This window comes from Anas platyrhynchos, chromosome 13 (genome assembly GCF_047663525.1).
Source record: "Anas platyrhynchos isolate ZD024472 breed Pekin duck chromosome 13, IASCAAS_PekinDuck_T2T, whole genome shotgun sequence".
In the NCBI taxonomy this organism is placed as follows: domain Eukaryota; kingdom Metazoa; phylum Chordata; class Aves; order Anseriformes; family Anatidae; genus Anas; species Anas platyrhynchos.
Window position 1 is genome coordinate 18,665,664 of NC_092599.1, and position 22,084 is coordinate 18,687,747.

Genomic DNA, 22,084 nt, shown 5'->3' on the forward strand with positions numbered 1-22,084 from the left:
AGCCAAACTCCTAGTCCTTAACTTGAGACTGTGCTCAGCATAGGCATATCTAACTCCCCAAGTGCCTGGATAATAAGCTATATTTAGGGATCCTTTAGGTTTCTGGTTTTACTCATTGTCACTATTCAGTTACAGAAATGCCTTGCAGCATTTTAGAAAACAGATTTGAGCAAGTTTACTTGAAGTGAAGTTATGAATATATTCAAGTAAGAATTGACAGTTTCTTTAGAGGAGTAAAGCAATAGGTGTATTATGGCTGGACAACAACATTCAAAAATGTTCACGTTGCACTGCCTGGCATTTCCCTCAGAACATATTGTACAGTATAGGATGGGAGGTGGAAATGAACAGATCATGAACAAACCAGTTTGTATGAAAAAGCAAAAACATGATGTGCAGTTGATTTGGACCTTTTTTAAGAAAGAAAAAATCTTTTAAAGATTCCATTCAAAATAATCAATTGCCTCCGCCTTGTGCCTGCAATTACTCCTTGGGACTTCTTTCAGACCAGCAACAGCACCGGTACTCATGAAGCGATTCCCAAGAAAACACAATTGCTTACTTTTCAGAAGTAACAATATGAGACAGTATGAAATTTCAAGTCTATTTTTCTTCCTGATCTCACACTCTCTGGGGCTTCATCAACTTGGCAGTTCTCCAGGAAGTGATAACCATTATGTCAAATGTTACATTTTCCTATCAAAATCTTCCATTCCTGCTTTTGATCCCTAATATCAGCCCCTGTTTTAGAGGGATAGTTTTTATCTTCAGAGGAACTGAATGAAGCCCTTTGGGATTCAGTGCCTGTTGCTGAGTCTCAGCCTCCCCCAAGTCTCCCTGGTGCTGTCCCCTGACTTTGGTGAGATGGCAACGCACTGTATGCACCCTTTGGAGCAGACCAAGAGGATAACAGGAAAACCTTTTTCCCTTTATTTCCAAGAATAAAGGGATGGCCAGAGAAGTTTACCTTTGAGTTTTCCTTACTGGAGCATTCTTCTGCCTGAATTTCTTGGAATTCCTTCAAAACAAAAACAAAACAAGAAAGCCAGCCAAAAGCATCAAGGAGGGACTTGCTCTGTAACCAAGAACAGCTATTCTCAGGATCAAGAAAGAAGGGGAAAACCATACAGAGACAATTAAGCTCCTGAGACACCATCCAAAGATTTGGCCCTAAAATGAGACTTTTCTGACAACTTACACTTTGACTATTCACATTGCAAAGCAATTTCTTTCCATCATACTCTTTGTAGAAAAAAAATTGCTATTTGTCACCATAATTGCTTGCTTCTACCTACTGGACTAGTGAGCAAAAGCTATATACTCATGAATTTTCTGACAGCAACCAGTGCTGATTATACTGCACCGCATGCAGGCAAAATGCTAATTAGGACCTTTGCAAATGAAAAGCACCATGTTTTCAACATGTTCTTCATTTTTACTTGTCTTCCATAGGAAAACAACAAAGAAAATTAAGCTTCATCTCACGCTCACACTGGTGCAAAACTAGCTCTTTCAGAAAGGCATTTACTGCTACCCTTGAGTTCGAATTCCCAGGCCTAATAGGGCAGTGATTTCTGGACGTGCTGCAGCTTCAGCGCTGGTACCAGAAGCGAGTGGCACACTGAAAACATCATCATTTGGAGTTTTGCTAAGGAGAGGCAGCTCTGGCATCAACTTTCCAAAGGCTCTGACAATTCTTTCAAAACTAGACATTAAAAAAAACAAACAAACAGAGGCAAGATGAAAACATACAAGTGCAACTCCCCTTTGTAGGGATGGCTGCCTCGACAAGCCACAAGGCTGAAATAAAGCTTTGTCACTTGTGACAAAGAGTATTACATAAAATAAACTTAGCATAAAGTCAGTGCCTGCTACAGTTACTTGTATACGAACTACATCTCTCAGAAAAACAAACACACAAACAGGAAAATGAACTTGTCTAGCTATATAACCTTTAACTCTTCATTAAATTCATAAATTCAACTGCTCTGAGACTTTGCTTAATTACACACACCCTTTATCGTGACATGACAAGAAAATTCCGAGAATATTTAACTTGCTCAGAAGAATATTGTTTGTCTGCTTACACAAAGCACAGAACTGCAGTAAGAGGACTGCTTTCCATGAGCCCTTCATGAAGTCAGGCTGAAGTACTTCGGTGGCCATGCACAAGAACTTCCCGCTAATGATTCATAAGTTGCAGAGCTCGAGTGTGTCACGAGATGATGATCCTGGAGCTCCCCTACCAATTCCATGATGCGCACCATGCACACCCCACTGAAAAGTGAGACTTGTACTATGTATGCAAACCACAGGAGTCTGTGCAACTGAACAGGTCCTGAACAGCTCCTGATATGCTTAAAGGCCTTACAGCTCACCGTACAGCTCCTGTACGCTGCGTCCCCGTTTTGACACTGGAAATGCAATAGTTTCCATGTGCAACTTTGTTGGGAAACTTCCTAGGTTGCTACAACAAAAATATGGAAGCTTTTAATGTTAAAGGCTTTGCCAAACCAGATCTCTCTTTCCAGCCTTTTTATGCGTTTCTGGGTACCACATCAGCAAGCATCCCTTCCTGACTGGGGAAAACAGAAGGTGGAACATGAGTAGAGCTCTTGGGCTCTGCTGCACCACTGAGACACCTAGACATGATGGTGAAGTGCTTTGTAGAGGTGTGGAGAGAATCAGGGAAATTAACTCCCCCGCCCTTTACTCAGAAAGAGACTCCGCTGCCTGGAGATGCTCTGATATAGTTCACAGTTACTTTGCTTTGAACAGCTCTCAGGTTTATTCAACTCCCCCACTTGATATTATCCTTCATTCTTTGTTATTAAGCCTTAAGGAATTGCCAAAATTTCATGAAATTGGGTAATAAGTTATTTGCCGTTCTCTTAAGACTGAATATCTATTTCTGAATGTTCTGTAAACAGATCACCCACTAGCTGATGAATTTGTTACAAATGACATATAGGCCACAAATATCTGAGAAGCTTAAATATTTAAATACCTGGAACATCTGAAGCAGGTCTGGTAATACAGCTTTCCAGGAGACTCACACTGATTCAGAAAACAAAATCTTCTCAGCTACCAGGTGAAAACTGATAGAGGCCAACACAAAATATCCACAAAAAATACCATCCACAGTATGAAAGGGGACCGTGCAAAGCATAACATACTCACACATATATATAGCATGTCAGCTTGTACAGATTTTTCTCTTCCTAACAGACATAAGCACATTTTTCACATTAGCCTTTATTCTTTATGGCACTGACTCCTAATTTCACAACTGCGTAACTTTCAAATTGACCTACAGAATGCAAGTGCAGTCTAAACAAATCCTGGGGAAACAAATGATCTGTCTGGTGGGGAATCTTTGCACAACTGAAATTTAACAAAATAAGAGGTCTGGATTACAATGCTCCAGAGAAGCTGAGAACTAGAAGAGTGGTTATTATAGGGTAAACTTAACTGACTGATGGGGAGAGGAAGTTGGTGAGTGCAACGCAAGAAAAGCAGCCTGCCTAGAAAATACAGAAAATACTAATTGCTTGATAGGACACTGGATGTTTGCATGTTAATCATTTCCATTTTATGGGTCACTCAAAGACAACTCTGCTCAACAGTGTTATGAGAAGACTTTCAATGACAAGAAGTCTTCTGTCTTGTCATTTTGCTAAAAAATAATAGCCTTGAACATTGCCTGATTACAGGTCCAAAACAGGCTCGTTTGACCTACTGAATTCAATTAGATTTTACATGCTGTTTCTTCAACAAATATTTAACCCTAGGAAAAGTCACCGTTTCACCTAATATCATCTGGAAGATTTTCTAAGGTCTCCTCTGTGATTGCTCTTTATGATGCTTAAAAACTCTCAAATAATTGTTTCATTCATAGTTACAGAGCTGCATTTCTACCCCCTCATTTGGTAACTCCAAAATATTATTTCTTCCCAGATCTCTAAATTTAAAAGGACCCTTTACATTTACATGCACATACATTTACTGCCAAATAAGTTTTTATAAAGACAGTTCTGTAAAAAAAAACCCAAACACATATTCTGAAGATCATGTTTGCATTAGCATAAGAAATATGTGAACACAGAAGTTTCATAAAAGTGCGTGGGATAAAGAGCAAAGTTGCAACATCTCTAAATTGCAGCTTTATTATTATTTTTGTAGTGCGTGTAAAAGAAGCCTAGAATATAACTAGCATAGAACTATTGTTTGAAATATAAAGAAGCGCAATCAGGGATTCCATACCAGGCTGCACCTCTCTGCTGCAGGCTTCAGAAAAGAGCACTGCTCACCAAATGCATACTAATGAGAGCCCGTGCCACAGAAATTAACACACATGCTGTGTGTTTGAAAGTTTATGGTTCATGAGGCCATGGGACAACAGCAGGGGCCATATTGGTGGATATTAAATATCATAGTCTCATTTTATGGAAAATAACTAAACCCAAGAAAATATTCATGTTTTTATAGCACATAGCAACTTAAAATGATTCAACTGCTACATTTTCCAGTAAATGCCTGTTCAGTCAAGCTAAAGCTATTCCTTTTCCCAAATGTGAAAATTCAACCACTTCTTACATCTATCCATTCCTTCCTCATCTTTCTCACTGACATCCTCCCACAGAAAAATAAAATAAATCACTAGAAGGAAAAGCACTGTAATAAAATCTTCTGTTCTCACAAAGGTTTGTCTAGCCTGGAATCAAGACGGCAGCAATACCTGGTTCTGGGAATCTTAGCCCAGAGAATAGTAAATCACAAATCAGCTACACGATGTTCTTAGTACAAGAAGATTTCAGAAGAGCAGAGGGAAGGGGGAAGCTGACATTGTTTCCTCTATTGTCCTACCACACAAAGAAACAGCACCAGTCAAACCGGGAGATGGAACAAAACCTCAGTCATGCTGAATGCTGTCCAGTGGAACTATGTTGAGCTGAAAACAAAGATGATATTATTCCATAGTGTTGGTGTGTGTGTGTGTGTGTTTTAGGAAATGATAGTAATATACTTTCAGAAGATCATACACTGGAAAATAATGGAAAATTAAAAACAGAGAGAAAGCCTGTACTTTAAATAAGGGTAAACAAAGCAGTTCCCACTAATGTTTTGTCCAAGCAAAGTAAAACTATGCAGTATGGAAAGATTCACATCCTCAATACCAAACACCTCAGAAAGGAGGACTTTCACCAAACTGCCAGTTTGAGAGAAAAGGATTTTGCCCCAACTTAATCAAAGGAAGTGTGTGACTTTGATGCACTCTTTAATGTGCAGCTATGACAATAAAACAAACGAGGTCCCCACTTGATGTGCGATGTTAACAGTACTAAGTACTTCTTCTAAACTGTGTGATCAAAGTAAAATCTCAGTCACTGCGATGACTCGTGTGATAGCAGTCTCTGAAGTCTGTACATGTGATTTTATGATAATGCTGAGCAATGAAAAAAGAGTAATATTTAGACACAATCAGTACTGCTCACTCAAAGTAGCATAAAACTACCAGGGAAGGTCAACTCTTTTCAGCACAAGTTTACAAAAATCTGAGAGAGACGGCTTGCCCAAGTGCATGCACAAACCCTCCATCTCCTCATGCTCTTCTGAGAAGAAATACAGTGTTTAAAGCTAGAACTGAATTTCAAGTTGGAAATCCTGGAAGAAAGAGAGCTATCCCCTCTTACAAACAGAAAAACAAAACAAAAAAACACACTTACTCAATGCCTTTACTAGTTATACATCATAAAATAAAATTATGTGATGTATAGTTGATGCAGACTAGAGGCTGTTTTTATTATTTCAAACCTAAAATTAACATCTATATTACTACAGTACCTGAGCGGATCAGTAGAGATGCTGCTTCCTGTTTCCAATGAGTTCCTGATAACAGTAAAATAATAAAATTACAAGGTATTAGAACTAATAAAAACACTATGTCCATAAATGTCAAATTCTTAACAGCTTTACATTGGCTTCCTTTTTATTGATGTTTTAAAGTACATAGCATGACATTAAATATGGATGTAAAAAACCCAACCACATACAAAAAAATAAGAGCAGCTATTTCCTGTATGTTATGAAAAGGGAATTACAGAAACATCTTTGCTCAACTAACCAAAATGTGATCAAATGTGAACGACAATACTTTGGCATATGAATGACTTACCGAGTTCTACTGTGTGCACCATAATATTAAATATTTCCAGAACCCGTCTTCTATTTTCAGTCCTGCACTGTGTGCACTAGCAATAAAATCTCAGCTCAATCCACCTATACCAGTGCAGAACCTTGGAATATACCAACAAAATATACAAGTACCTTCCTCAGGAAGCATCAGAAAGCTGTGAAGACCACAGGCATTGCAAACATCCTTGGAGCTGTGAGCTCGTTCCCCAGCAGGCACACCTGCGTTACATTTGCTGGGATTTGTCCCTGAGCATACGCCTCCCTTCCGCAAACCATGAAGTTGATCCTTAATTCAGGTGCGTATGAAATTTCAAGATCCAAAAAGCACCCTCAGCAGAAGGCCTTCTAGCAAAGAATAGCCACCGTACATAACCACATCATGATCACAGAGGACCAGCGCAGTGCAGACTGCAAGGGCATGCTTGTGGCCACCTTGATTTCCTCCTCGGTACAGCTGCTAAGCAAAAACAACACAGCTGCATACAGAAGGAGGAGGAGGGCAAAACCCTCCTGTGACAGCCATGCTAAGTTCTGTTCTTGTATTTTGCCTTCTCGGTGGCTTTTCTCACACTGGGCATCAGATTTCCTACGTGTATTTACTAGCAGAACAGCCATCCTTCAAATTCTTTGGCTTCTCGTTCTCTACCCAAAAAGGCAACTCCAGAGTCTTCCAGAGGAATTATTGCAGCAGTTTAGTTAAGACACTGGGAGTACAGAGGTGACTACAACTACACTACTGTCTAAATAGCACAATTTAACACGAAGTGTGGTATTACTAATGAAAATTGCTCTCATTGTGCATGACTACAGCTTTATTATAAACACATATACGATGGAGTTACATTTTCAGGGTGAAATGAAAACTGTTTTTCCACAGGCTGTAATAAAATATTAGCCAAAGCCGCATAATGAATACAACATCGTCATGTTAGGAATAAATTTAAAAGGTTGTTTGTACTTACCCATTTATATCTCTTACACAAACTGCCATAAATTAGCTTCTACTCATATAGTCATCAATGTGCATGGTTATGGACACTCATAAAATTAGCATTAGAATCGCACAAAGTATACTTGCAGGGAGTATTTGTAAATCAATTGCAAACCCTTTATTTTAATGCCAAGATTACTGGTATGACTGCAAAAATAGGGAGGGCTGTGTGAGGGGAGGAGGCCACAAGCACAGCATCTGCAAGAATTAGCTGTCCGAGGATTGAAACAAACCATATTGTCCTAACAACCCCTAACTAAAGCACACGCGTAGCTTTCAAATACATTTTGAGGAACTTTTTCCACCCTGTAATTTGTTTGCTCTGAGTTCAAGATTTGTGAATAGTGATGAATTTTGAGGGGGTGGTTTACATATGTTGGCTTTGTGTCTCATTGTTAGCTTAACAATTGAAAAGGGTGAACTTAATTTACTTATAATTAAGTTTATTGCTTAATGCAGTCTTCCGTGGAAGTGCCAACATGCTCACCAAGCCTGACACTTTTTCCTTGCCTTTAACACATTTGAAAATCTTCTCTTATCAGTTTTGGCCCTTGCCACTATAAAAAAAAATATCTAAGAGAGACTGTCTGGGTGCAGACAATACCCTGTGCATAACGAGGAGATGGTAATGAGACGCAAGGCACCGCTGATTAGCCTCTGCCCCAGCACAGCCTTGATTGTGCCGGGTGACATTGAGCACGCTGTGACCTCGGGGACTCCTTACACAATCGCGAGCAGCAGGATTACAGCTTCATTAAGGACACCTTGTTTTCTTTCCAAAGAAAGACCCCTAATGTAGGGATCCCCAGTGACTGAAAGCTTGGAGATGCAGATGTTTCTAAACACACAGGAAGAAAGCACAGTTTCCACAGCAACAATACCCATCTTGGGGCTGCCCTGAAACAGGACTAAAAGGTCCCACTCTTACCAAGACAATTTTTTCAGAGCTTTCCCTGCCGCTGCTCACAGCGGTTCGCTGTTAGTAACAGTGTTTACACACTTGGTAACTGCAGTTAAAAAGCCCTGGCCACAAGAAGCCACAGATCTAATCAGTTTGGCAGCTGGCAACACGGAGCCACAGCAGCTGCCAATAAGCCCAGTGCCCAGAGAGCCCCACGGTGGTGGAAGGGCTGCAAAAGCTCCTGTGTAGGTGGTGGGCGGCCTGCGGGCACGTGGAGCCTCCGAGTCACTGCGCTGCCACCGGGGAGCTAGGGAGGCTCCTGCAGGGGCATGGAGGCAGAAGACAGCCTGTGATGGTCACGTCCCCATGTTTGGGAATTCCCATCCTCATGCAACCCATTTCTTCAGTCAAATACAGACTGAAAGCAGCCCTCTGCAGGAAGGCTTATTGCTGGTCATCGCATGTGCAGATGAGATCTGCGAACAGCACCAAGCACGGGGCTACACAAGCTGGAGAGAAGCACAAAGTCCCTGCTGCAGAGCACGAAGGAGACCAAGGGCCATGCCAAGGCTGGTTGGGTGCCCAGAAGCAGCTGTAGCCAAACTTTTTAACCTGGTCACCCACACCAACACACTCAACTTGCCTTGGTGGGAAGTCCCAGGAGCAGACTGGCAAAGGCTGAAGCAAAGTTTAATGACCAAGAAAACAGCCAGCAGATACAGAGAAATTAGGTTTAAAATCTATTAAGACCTCTGGATTTCATAGTACAAAAAGTTAGTTCATTCTCATCAAGTTTACAGAATAATCTTTGTGTAGTTACGTAACCACTCCCCCTTCTTTCCTTTTTTTTTAAAAACAAACAAACAAACAAACAACCATTTAAGTCTTTTGTTTTCTTCCAAACATTGTGCCAAGACAGAAAGTTAATTTAAAACAAAAATAACCCCAAACCTGAACATAGCAGCACTATGCTACAGCAAACAAACAAATATCTCATTCTACACAAAGCAATTTCAGGATTGCCTGCTTCAGGAAAGCCCACAAAAAAGAAAAATCTATTTTAGATTATTTCAGAACAAGGTGGGTTGGTTTTTGGTCTTTTTTTTTTTTTTTTCTTCTTCTTCTTCAAATTAACTGGATATGAACAAAACATTGCAAAGCTGTAAAGAACAATACAGGAAGGTCTAACAATTCTATTTGTTCATTCCATAATGGGATGAGTTCAAAATTCAGGACATTTGTACTTCAGAAAACAAAAACAAAAACAGATGCTAAAGATAAAGCTGTTAAAATATACTAGACTTGACTATATACATATGCACAATTTCTGCGTTGTTCATATGCAAGAAATGAAATAAAAATAACTACTATTAACTGTAAAACTATGCCCAGGGAACTGGCTGAAAATTGTGCTGAAAGATGGCCACCAAACAGAAGAGAACGTGCTGCAGAACAGCTCTGCATTAGCAGGGAAGTGCTCCAAGCAGCCCTGCAGGCTGCCCTGCATCTTCAGTTTGTTTCCACGGAGTTTTCAGGGACCTTCTAGGTAAGGAGCTGAGGAAATCTGCACCAATGTCACGGGTGAGTTGGCTGAATGACATCTCTTCTTCATGCAAGTTCTTGACATTTTAGAGAAAAGGCAGAGGAATCCTTGCATGAACTGTAACTAAACCTAGCACAGAAGGCTGTAATTTGCCTGAATTATTTGGAGCTAACAGGGTCAGCATGAAATTTGAAGAATGGGTGTAATTCTTGGTAGTAACAGTGTCTTTAAAGGACAAAAGTTCCATGAAATACAGATATGTACAACTCTTCAATTATAACCTTGCTTACAGCTTGTATCTATTTCAGTCAGCTAGCAAATAAAATAGAATAAAATAAAATCACAAAATACCTACTTTCTGCAGAACATTATGCAGGACAAAAAATGTTCCCGAAGAATCATTGGTCTAAAATTTATACAAGTGTTTCCTTATGCAGTAGGCTTTAAGTTTCCAAAGACAGAAAGATTAAATAAATTCTAGCTGTGAATTCTGCCCTGGAGCACCAAACCAGGCTGCAGGCTGTAACATCTGTTATAAGCACTGTATATACGAGTTGCTTATGAAAGCCATGCAGTGAGCAAACAATTCCTAGCAACTGGGTATTTAGATCATATTGCAAAATGTTTTAGCAGGTTTAAGTGAGGCACAAGAATAGTGTCTTGGTACCTTGAGCAGTAAGTTCTGTGTTTTGTTTTGTCTCATTGTCTTCCTTTTAATGATAAAAAAAGACTTGATTTTTCATAGGTATGAACTGACTCTGAGTGAAGGCTACCTCTGAGACTGCATCAGATGGATTTCCTGATGCCATATGGACATAGAGAAGTTGGAAAATGAATGCCTTGAAGAATCAATAATCTAAAGCCTAGCTTTCTCCAGCTCTGATAATAAACAAGGAGTGCTATTGATTGGGGAGACAGCATTAGAAAGACAGGCCTTCATTTAAGCTATTCTGTGTCTCAGTGTGCAACAGTGACAATGGAAATCATTACGGTATTTCTAAGAAAGATGTCAATGTGCCTGCAGCAGGTGCCAATGTGACAGAAGCACTTAGTAAATGTGCTCTTGCTGAGACCGGCTAAGCAGAATATAGTCACTGCAACAGTCCTGCCCTGTGTCTGTGCTACACGTCTTCTGCAGAGTATTTGTTACATGATCTTGACTGAGTGCAAAGTTATATGGGGGTTCTTACCACGCTGAGCAGATAATTTTGTGACAGCCCCCACGCTGTGGCGACTCGATATGGCTGCGTCCACTTCCTGGGGTTCTGCGGGCAGTTTCCAGCCCTACAGGCTCAATTCTGCTGAGTAACGCTGCGTTCAGGCAGGAGCAGTCCTTCTCCATCACTGCAGATGGTTGCAACTACTTCATTCTCAGTTAACCAGAGGATTAATGAGACCACAGTACCACCTATCTTAATACTGGCAGAGACCACAAATAACTACACATCTTGATCAGGCACTGTGCAAAAAGCCAGAAAATTTTCCAGTTTGAGAGAAGTCAAGATGTTCTGGCATGAAAACGCACAATGGTGACAGATTAAATAGTTGTAGTTGAAAAACCCACAGCTTGGTCCCAAATAAAGATTGCTTAAATATATCATCTTTTGGCTGAGGAGTGAAATTCATCTGGAGCATCCCAATACAAAGATATGCTGTCTGCAAATGTCAGCTCAGATGGTGTGCATGGGGGAAAAAAGACAGTTCTGAGCTCTACCAAACCTTTGGTGCTAGAAGCAGCATGGTATTGCATCCTTCTGACACTGAGGAAAGGAACACAGAATAACATTAAACATTTAAGACACTGCTATATATTGCTCAGTGAGTAATTGCTGCTTGTCACAGTTTCTCTGTACAAACTGGCAGCCCGCAGCAGAAAGGGAAACCTGACTGCAGCCCGATGATGTGAGACCTCACATCCTGTTACAAAGGAGGACCAAATCATCTGTATTCCAAAACACAGCTTAGGGATAGCTACCCTGCTTGAGGGCAGTCCGAAACCTAGCACTGCTGAACGCTTGGTGTCCCAGTCTCACTGCTCCCTTTGTTAGGGAAGGCCAACGTGGCTGACCATAACAGGCAGAAGGAAGGCAGCAAAAGGAGCACGGCAAAAGGAATGCCCTCCTGCAGAAGCAAAACTGGAAACCACAGTCCAGCCACTGCGTTAGTCACCAACCAAGCTACTGACAAAATCATCCCTTTGTATCCTGGGTTTTTATTTTCTATCAGTTCAGTCTAGGTAATTTGTAATGTTTTCCACCTTAGCCCCATGGATATCTGTGGGAACACGTGTAGCAGGGAGGGTAATACACAGGGTTGGGGACTTTTGTATGGAAAATTCCCGTGAGATAATTAAGCACCTCACACACAGTAGCCGACTTGATAATTGTATGCCAGTTTCAATGTGATCACGTTGTGCTCACTTTTCCTCATTAAAACTGATGGCATCTCACAAACACTGTATAATAGTCACTCTGGTGAGTGCTGACAGGACTCCCAGAAATCTAGCTTGCCACCAACATGCTTTAGCTGCACCGTGAGCCACAGCCACCTTATTAAATGTGTGAAGCACCACACGCTGCACCAGGTCGTGCATCTCCCTGCAATGCTGCAGTTCAGTACCGTACACTCAGCTCTTTCCCCTTCAGCCTGCTCCCCTGCGTAGCTCAGTGACCTACAACCCTGCAAAGTTACTTAACACAGAGCTTAACCAAAACCAGTAATGAAGTAACATTTGCAGTAGTTTTACCTTCCCACCTCTAGCTTCTGCTCAGCACATCATCTCAGCTTCCCTTTCATTAGCAGAGCCTGCCTTTGCCCAGAGATCTGCCAAATCATCAGGGAGAAGGCATTCCCTTAAACGTGCCCTGAGCTGAAGGGAGCAGGGACTTGCAGTCCAGCATTGGCTTTTGTTACGCAGCCAAACAACTGGCCCTGAAGGAGCAAGCTGCAGGAAGCTCTGCTTTGAATATCATGGATCAGAAACTAATGAGGATAGTAGTTTCCTCCCAGAAATCAGAAGGAATCTGGTGGATGGATAGCTCGAAACCCTGTCATAATGTCTTTTCGGGATGGTGCATCATTTATCAGACACACAGCTGTGTCCTGCATTAATTAGTGCAACACACGGGACCGGAGCGGCCGCCAAGAACCGAAGGCGGGCTGCTCTGACCGAATGCCTGCCCTGACCCCACACCCGCTTCGGAGCGCTGCCAGAGAGGGGCCCGGGCCCGGCTGCTCCAAGCCACTGCCTCCTCCTGCTGCTCTGAGAGGGCAAGGGGGAACAGCTTTACACCAAGAGAGAGGAGACTGGGATCAGGCGGTAGGAAAAAATTCTTCACTCTGAGGGCAGCGAGGCCCTGTCGCAGGCTGCCCCGAGGAGCTGTGGCTGCCCCATCCCTGGCAGTGCCCAAGACCAGGCTGGATGGGGCTGGGGGCAGCCTGGGCTGGTGGGAGGGGCCCTGCCCATGGCAGGGGTTTGGGCTGGGTGGGCTTTGGGGTCCCTTCCAACCCAAACCACTCTGTGACTGCTGAATCGCTCAGGCAGATTCTGCTGTCTGCAAATGGGAATGTACCAACAGCAGACGCCAGCAGGACACCTGCAGTGCTTCTGGTAACTACATTTCCATTTGGATTTCACTCAGAAACCTGTCTCATGGTAGCATGTCTGAACCGTGGATCGAAAGTAGAACAACCCAACTCCAGAGGCTTTGGCATAATTGCCTGGTAAGTAGGACAGAGCTATCAGTCTCTCCACTGATATTAGTCACCGGAACAGAATCCTACAGAAGTAGAAAATATGGTTCCATTAAATCTTTCTTTTGTATATGCAATTTCATAGTTTTACCGACATAACTGGTACCATTTACCTATGAAAACATAGTATTCAGAAGAAGGACTAAGAATATTAAATAAAACCATTGACATTCTCACATCTAAATGTACTGTTCTCATACACTGAGCTTTGGATATTTTAATGAACCATTTAGAGAAGAAAGTACTTAAATACATGTTTAATGCTGCTCCTAGAAATAGAAAGCTTTCCTCACTTGGGGCTTGAATGGCGTAGCACATTCCTGAGTGGAGCTCTGCTGGGTCCAGGGGTTTTGCACAGCTCCTGGCTGGGAAGCTCGCGTTCCCTGTGCTCAGAGGGCTGCTCGCTTTCCCAGGTCTCTGACAGTTAAGGCTGGATTACAAGTCTAAGCAGACAATGATTGTTTTTAGAAAACCAACTGACAGATACTTTTGTTGGATCACTTCCAGACAACGCATGGCTAAGAGACCAAAAGGTTTGCCCCAAAGAAAGAAATGAATCAGGAGAGGGGAAAAAAAAATCTTTAGGAGAACTCCGAACAAGCTTTTCTACTTGACATACTAGAGACTTAACTGAATTTAAACTGGGCTGTGTGCAAGCTACACGTGTGCTTCCTTCCATTTTTCCTCCTTCAGGATGCACCCATTTGCATCACATGTTTCTATCATAATTTAGAGAACCTTCAGCACAGAAGCATACCTAAACACTCATTATTATGATGTATTTTCCAAACCAAAATATAATCATGGTATTGCAAACAGATTTTAAATCTGTAAGAAAAATAATATCTAGGAAGGGAAGCCTTCTCAATGTCAACATAAAAGCCACAAGGAAATAGATTAAGAAGCTCAGCTAACTCTATTAATTTGGGATGACTGTGAAAAGGAAAAAGTCAATTTCTATAGAGGCAAAAAAAAAATAAATAGAATAAACCAGTTCATGCTTACAGACAAGACTGGGGCCTGCAGTCCCAGAGCAATCTGCAAGGCTAAGAATGGGGTGACTTGGGGAAACTTCCTTTTCAAGAAAGGCTCTAACTGGAATTTTGTAGTAACACATTGCACAGCAAAAGACGGTATTTGAAGAAGTAATTTTGAAAGACTCCCCCCAGCTAGATTTGCTCCTGCAATAATATCTGAAGGTTAATGGCCCTTCCAGTTAAGCCTCTTCACCCCTATGCCTTTTTGGGTTTGAGTTCACCAACTGCGTATGCCTGGGACTTGGGGACCCCACTTGGGATGACTGCAGGCAGGTTTTCCAAAGGAGCTGCAAGTCCCCTAGCCCTGTATTCTGAGAAAATAACAACAACAAAATCTTTATCATGGAGCCATCCTCTTGACAATAAATGGTTAAGAGCATATTATCCATTGGGCATCTAATCAGCCTTGTTATTCAAGATATCTTGCCAGAGGAATTGCTTTCATATTAACATATCACAATGATGTGGGTTTGGGTTTGTTAGAAACAAACTCATTTGAATCACACTTATTCCCAGAGTTGCATGAAGATCAGATGTTTATTAACAAGCTTCACTACCATTTGCAGCTTAAATTTAGAACCATAAAAACAAAACCAACTGATACATGCAACATGGGAATAGAGGTTTTCCAAAGAAGGAAGAGATAGTGCATTGCTGATAGCAGCAGCCAGTTGTGCATCGTTCAATCTGAAGACATTAAAGTTTCCAGATCTATGTTTAATCCCCTGTGAGGCAAAGGTCCAGGATGCTAATGTAATCTGAGACTGAAATGTTTGAAAACATCTTGTTCAGCAATATGGTGGAACAAACTTATACGCCATTAAAGGTTCTCATTTGTGTCTATTGCGGTCAGAAGCACCTAACTTTCCCCTTTTTTTTCCTGCGTTATCTGCAAAGAAATAAATGCTTATGAGCATCATAAAACTGAAAATGCTTTAGCATTATGTGCAGGGCTTCTTAATTACTGTTAATTATGTTCTTAAAGTAACCAAATTAGGCTCACTGCTATTCATTCTGTATGACTACTTACAGCATAAATAAAATGTTGTCACAGGAAGAAAACACAGAACCCTCAGATACTTTCTGGACATGTCCTCACACTGGTACACATGCAGGTACCACAAAGGTCTAAGTTCTACAAGTATCCCTGCAAGGCATTTGAGATTGCATGAGTGAAAATAGCAGGAAACAAAGGCTGTTGAGGAAACGTAAAATGGATTTTAAACAAGTGTTTGATCATAACATTTCCTGTTGCAAGCTATAGTGTTACTACTGTCCTCCTAAACAGCTACTAACACCTCTGCACAAGTGATGCAGTGCAGTTAAAAAAAACTCAAATATGAAAATAAACACATCAAATTGGCCCCATTACATTATAATCTGAGAGCTGAGAGTTATGACTTCATCCTTTAAAATACAGAGACCATTTCCGTTGCGTTATATCTCCTTTACGTGTACTTAAGAACTTTATGAGTGCAGGCAGTTCAAAGCGTAAGGTCTGTTGGCATGGAGCAGAACATTGCTACACCGCAGGAGTAGTTCAGTGACAGCCTTTACTCCCCCTTTCATATTGGTTCATAGAATAAGAATTTGTTTTTCAACCTCACATCAGCAGCTTTTAATTCCCTGGTTCCGAATGAGTGCTCTGAGAGAAGCTTGCAGCTTAAGTATTTCCTGCGCCCTGCCACGTGCTGCAGGCACCTCCCTGTAGCTCGCACACTGCACCCGCTCACAGGGGTGTAGGAAAACAAAAGGCTTGCAGTGGAGCCTCCTTCCCTTGCACAGACCTGCAGGCAGCATGAGCCACAGTCTGCACTGCCAGGAGCTAATTTATCGTGTGTCATGACAAAGCTATTTGTTCCTATAGCTGGCCACAAACATCGATATTACAGTTTAAGAATTCATACGACTTTCAACCTACTTCAATATACTGTCTTGCAATCAATGATCATTTTTCTTCATGTCAGTGATTTTTTTCCCTTGATTACCTAAGCATCTGACAAGCAGCAGCAGATTACAAAAAGATGCTATGGATCAGTGTGCCTGACCCTTTTGTTTCCCAGGAAATGTAACAGAATCACACAAGCCGTTAAGTGGATTCAAGGACCTACAATAAATGTGCTGTTTCCTTACTACTCAGTAAAGCTGCATCTATTTTATCCTTTTTATAATTTCTGAAAAGGAAAATTGACAGAGAAATCCATATCGGCAGACTCGGTAATTTAAATTGCAGTGCACTACTTTATCCGTCTGTCAGAGGTTATAATGATTATTTTATATATGGAAAACAACCTTTTTATCATTGCAAATACACAGTAAACATTTTAGTAATTCTGCTGCTGATGGCTAGAAATCTACTGATTTGAAAAGGGAATTACGTATTTTTTTTTAAAAAGGATCATTGTTTTCTGGAAGAAAAGGCTTACAAATGTAAGTGAAATAACATGCAACCAGCAGACTACTACACAATCTGAAAAGAAGTACAACTGGAGCTACGTCAGCATGTTGGTGGCAGAACAAAAAGAAGGGTTAGCAGTGAGGTCGCCTAGCTTTAGGAAGTTACACAAGTGCTGGAGTGTAAAAGCACCAGATTCTATATTTCATGTTATAAAACCTGGTAAATAAAATAAATTGAATTTATTGTGATAATAATTTTCACTACCCTGGCTTTTCATAATAAAAGGAGCCAGCGGAAACCACAGCATGATGACTACATGCTTTGCACAACTTCAGAGTTCAAAGGAGATTGCCATATTCAGCCCAAGTTCCACATGGTATTTACAGTGGATCTGCTCGGGGTGCCTTTGTACCACCCGTGGGAACTAGAACAGTTTCAATGTAAACCAAGAAATCAGACTGTGCAATGCCAGATGCATCTGAGCAGGCCAAAAATTCTGGCTGCCAACTGGATGCAGCTGTGCATATTTGGAGGACAATCATACTTGGGAAACTGCTACCTACATGCAGTTACAACTGCTGTATGGTTACAGACACACACAGCGCTCTGAAATTGCTTCAAAAAAGCTCTCAACACACAAAGAACATGGGGGAAAAATGACACGGTACCTGAAAAGAGAAAGCTTTAAATGAATCTTCCCCATTCTTCATTTTCATATGTATTACCCAAAGACTATTACACCACTTGCATTTTCAGCACTAGGGAATCAGATGAAACAAATGACTGGTGGAAATGTGCATCTGGCGTTTACACTTACATGCCTGGCTAGAGCGAGCACCACTTCACTACCAGCCTCTGCAGCTCCATTGTAAGCAAAGGGGTGACAGAGGAGGCGTGCTACACAGGGACTAGTGGAAATTACCTCCCAAGCTTTCCTGTTCACAGCTAAGCTGCCCATGGACATCCTAAAGATGAACTAAGTTTTGTGGCTGAGACAAGTGCCTAATGAAACATGAAAGCAAAGCTTAGCATTCACAAAGCCTCATCTGTAGTGAAGTGCCAGGCTTCCTGCTGCTCCGCTTACACACCTAAGCTTTTGCATCAATCAATGGCTCTTTGATCATCCTCAAGTCTTTCATGAAGAACGTGAAATGAGTTGACAGTGTATAATACTCAATTATTTTCAGTTTTATTTCAAAAAGCAATGCCTATTTTCTTGCCTTGAAGCACTGAAGTAATCTAAGCAAGTGGATTTGTGGAGAGAACTACTGCTCACATCTTACCTGGAACCCAGTACCTACTGGCAGCACCGAAATAGGTATATTTTCATTGAACTGCACAAAATTGAAATGAAAATAGAACTGACAATAATGAAGATTGATTATAAAGCAGAAGGTATGTCTTTGGGCTTCGTGAAAGCTGAACGCATGTGGAGAGCACCTCAATTTAATGATGAATCCTGGAGACGCAGCTCCCAAGGCCGGCTGAGAGCAGCAGGCACAGCTGAGGGCTCGCCCACTAACAAAGGACAAAGCCGAGTGAAATTGCTTTCACCAGACACCTCGTGGCCAATGAGCAAACAAACTTGTTTGTCAGAAACATCTGCTACATCTAGGAGATTGAGCAGGGGGCGAGTCACCCATTCTCTCCAGTGTCAGAAATACTTGTCACCTGATTAATAATACAGCTTGTAGGATTACAAAATAAAATTATTTAAGTAACATCACCTGACAAAGATTAATTAGCTGTACTACACCAGCCTCTGGCAAAGTCTTGTCATAAAATATCAATTACAACTAATTGAATTCTCCATAAAGATGAATTTAATTGAGGAAGAGAGCAAGATAGATTTAAATGTTATCCAGTTTGCAGGTGTGCCATGCTCCCAGTGATGGGTGAGAAAACATTCAGAGGTGAATAAAGTGTGACATATTTTCTTTAGGAAAAATACTTACAATAACGGGTCACAAATTGGGTGGATTTTATGTATTAGCTCTATGAATGCATAAGCCAAAATCACTAAAGGCCAAAGAGCATACAATTAACATCAAAAAAGGAAAAAAAAAAAAGAACCCTAATGGGTGTGGAAACAAAAGCACTTGCTTGAAACACTAGAAAATAGATTTTTCATGAAACCCCATATCCTGTGTAGAATTTTTCACTTGAATGTGGAAAATAAACATAACACTAGGAAGAAATAGTCTTTTGGTATCTGCAACTTCAGCTACCCAGCTCATTCAGCAAATACAGAGAATCTCTAAAAGGAAACAGCAACACCCATGTTTTACAGCAACGACCAAGGCAACACAGTAATCGCAGCTAAAGATTTCAGCTGAGCAAAACAGAGGAAGCCATGCTGCTCAGGATCTTTGAAACCTCCTACCCTTCTTTGCATCTATATTTGACCTAATCAGTCCTTAACGAGTACCCAAATCTTTGCTCAGTAGGCAAACCAAAACTTATTAGCTGTACTCTCTTTCCTTCCAGCCCTATAACGTCATCCTTTTGTGAAAAAGCAAAACAATCACAACCAAAACCAAACAAAAACACACCGAAACCCTGTAGAATCCTTTCCCTGGGGACATCCCTCTCAGCCCCCCTAGATCTCTGATGTCTCTTTTAAGGACCAGTAAATGAAGACAGTTCTGTACATTACAGGATGGAAACTGGATGGCAGCAGGACTGTGTCACCTAGTAGCTGCGAACAGGAGCCTGAATTTGGTCCAAAAAAATCTGGCCAGGCAAAAACGTACTGAATTCCTTAGATGTTGCTTCTCCTTGTGGATTGATTCAATTAAATTGTGTCTCGTCTTTATCTGTCCATTTTTGCCAGCTCACCAGAGCACGTAATACCCCGACCACAGCCAGGAACCAGCCCCTGCAAGCACCACACTTGCGGCCAGGCATGTTCAGATGCTCCTGCCCAGTGCCACGACCCCGTTCAGAAAGGAAGGCCAAAAAAGCGTCCTTCAGCAAGCTGGGGTAGGGGGCACAAAATCACAAATCACCTCACTTTCCGTGGAGTCACAAAGCCGTTACTGTTGTAGATGACTCAGACCTTCTGTGCAGCTGCACTGGCTTACAAATTCCCCCACCCAGCTCTGAGCAATTGCTGTGCACATTTTGTGAAGTTAGAGAAAATGTGAAACATACCTGCACGTAGAAGAGAAAAAGCCAAATGTCCTGTAAATATAAGTGTGGTACCCTGAACTGAATTGTTATAATCAATTGGGTAGAGGTAGATCAATGAAACTAGAATTTCTGTTGCCTTGACAATAGAAATCTCCTTCTAGTAGGTTTGAAATTTTCATGCCATCTTTAAAAATAGTAATTATCAATTCTTTTTCATTTGAAAACCTATTTGACAGCTTGATTAGTTTCTTGCCAAAATGTACTGAAGCCTCGGAGAAGTATCACTGTAGGCTTGCCCTGCTGACATACTCCTTGCTATGTGACAGACATCTGGCAGTAGGACAGCTGGACCTTCCATCCTACCCCATACATTTACAGGTACACACACGCACCTTCCCTGGAACTCACCCTGTACTGCAGCTTGAGAAAGGGAAAGGTGGACCACGCTACACAAGCAGACTCCATATATATACGGTAATAACCATAAAATATGTAAATAAAATTGACTGTAAGGCAAACTGGCATATATATCCTATTTGTAATTCCATGTGATCAAACACTCCTCCATCCCCAGCGTTAATAGCATTTAAAAGTAAATATAAATCAATATTGATGGCTTCCACCATTGTTTTTATCTACAGGTTCAAGTAATAAAATAGGCCATGTCTATAGTGATTTACTTGCTGAGAAAGCTTCGAAACAGATTGCATTGGAGCTCCCTCTAGCCACCATTTCAGGAACTGTTCAATTTTTGGAAAAAACAGAAATTGTTGTAACATTTTGTAACATTTACAATCCTGCCACCAACACAAAGATACCTTCAGATGTTTATGTAGATATTTTTGGTTATGCCTTTATTTTATTTTAGTTTACTGAAAATTTTCTGTTGGGTTCATTGTTCATGGTGGAAAAGGATTTAGTGCTGCAGATCAAAATGGTCAGTTTGGCAAATCAATATTATGCAATGGGAATGTCACCCTTTCACAATTACAAATGAGGAGGTTGCAGAAAGGACTAAGCCAAGTCACTGCCCCTTGACAAAGAGCACAGTGAGTCAGTCACCTTAAATGCTATTTTAATGCTGCTTCATTCTGAACAGCAGGTTACACTTCTTTCCTGGGCTCAGGGAGGTTTATGGCTAAGGAGCTTCCATAGCCATAAACTATCCATGATACTAATTAATTGTGAATCCTGAGTTACTTGAAATTGGAGCTGGTGCAATGGCTAAAGAAAATTTTTAAAAGCTTGCTTTGAGTCATGGTTAAGATCTACACTCTACAACATTTTCCAGGGGACTATTTCTTCTCCTCATGTTTTAAAATATTTTGCTTCAGCTAGTTATTTTTAATCCCACTTTGGGAGATGAGTCTTCAATTTATCACAGCTGAGCTGCTCTCTGCTCCATCTAGTGGTGCATAAAAATCCCCGCCATTCAAGCACAAAGTGTCTGCACAAACTGCTCCAAGCTGCTGGAACGCCTTCCCGCAGCCACAGTTAGAGAGAGAGGAAGTGATGCATGGGCAGAAAATAACAGCAAGCCAGTAGCTGCTCTGCAATAACTGGTCTTACTCACCTATTTTAGGCAAAACCACCCTAAGAATATAAGAACTGATTATGCTTGCAAGGGAGAAATCCACACTGTAGAAGAAAACCAAAAAATCCTGATCCTAATAGGTGCAAGTGCCTAAAAGTGCTGAAGGAGAAATTTCCCAGCTGAACTCCTCCAAAGCAGCAGTGTTCATGACCTTCAGGGTGCTGCATGAAACAATTTGGTCTATAAAAACATGAAAAATCTGATTTCTCCTCCACCTCCCATAGTGGAATGCACAAGACAGTCTTCACTATTCACAAAAGCAGCTGCAAAATCATCTAGGAATCAGGAGGAAATGGAAATTTTTCCACTGCTGCCTTTCTCTGTTTCATAACGATGTGCAGCATGTAGGTCACCTACTCTAAACTCAGGCAAACTAAAGAAGAATTCCTTCCAGGTTCCAGTGCTAAATCCTAAAATTCATAGCATGATTTATTTAGCCAGCCATGATTTATTTAAATCGGAAAATTTTTACTTGTGCATTTCTGACTTTCACTGCATGGGAGAAGGTCAGCTTCTTGATTTGCTGAATGTAGTGTAAAT

At 41.2% G+C, this 22,084-nt stretch overlaps 1 protein-coding gene across 11 annotated transcripts in view; it reads right to left on the minus strand.

Annotated features, from left to right (window-relative positions):
• The window catches only part of IQSEC1 (IQ motif and Sec7 domain ArfGEF 1), a 342,853-nt gene that overhangs the window by 152,951 nt on the left and 167,818 nt on the right, over window positions 1-22,084 (minus strand). For 7 of the 11 annotated variants that reach the window (XM_038186147.2, XM_038186144.2, XM_038186150.2 and 4 more), the window contains one exon: window positions 5,845-5,889. The exons of the other annotated variants lie outside the window; for them this stretch is intronic. In XM_038186147.2, the coding sequence (XP_038042075.1) occupies window positions 5,845-5,889 (45 nt within the window). The remainder of the gene's footprint in view (window positions 1-5,844; window positions 5,890-22,084) is intronic. 11 annotated transcript variants of the gene reach the window in all.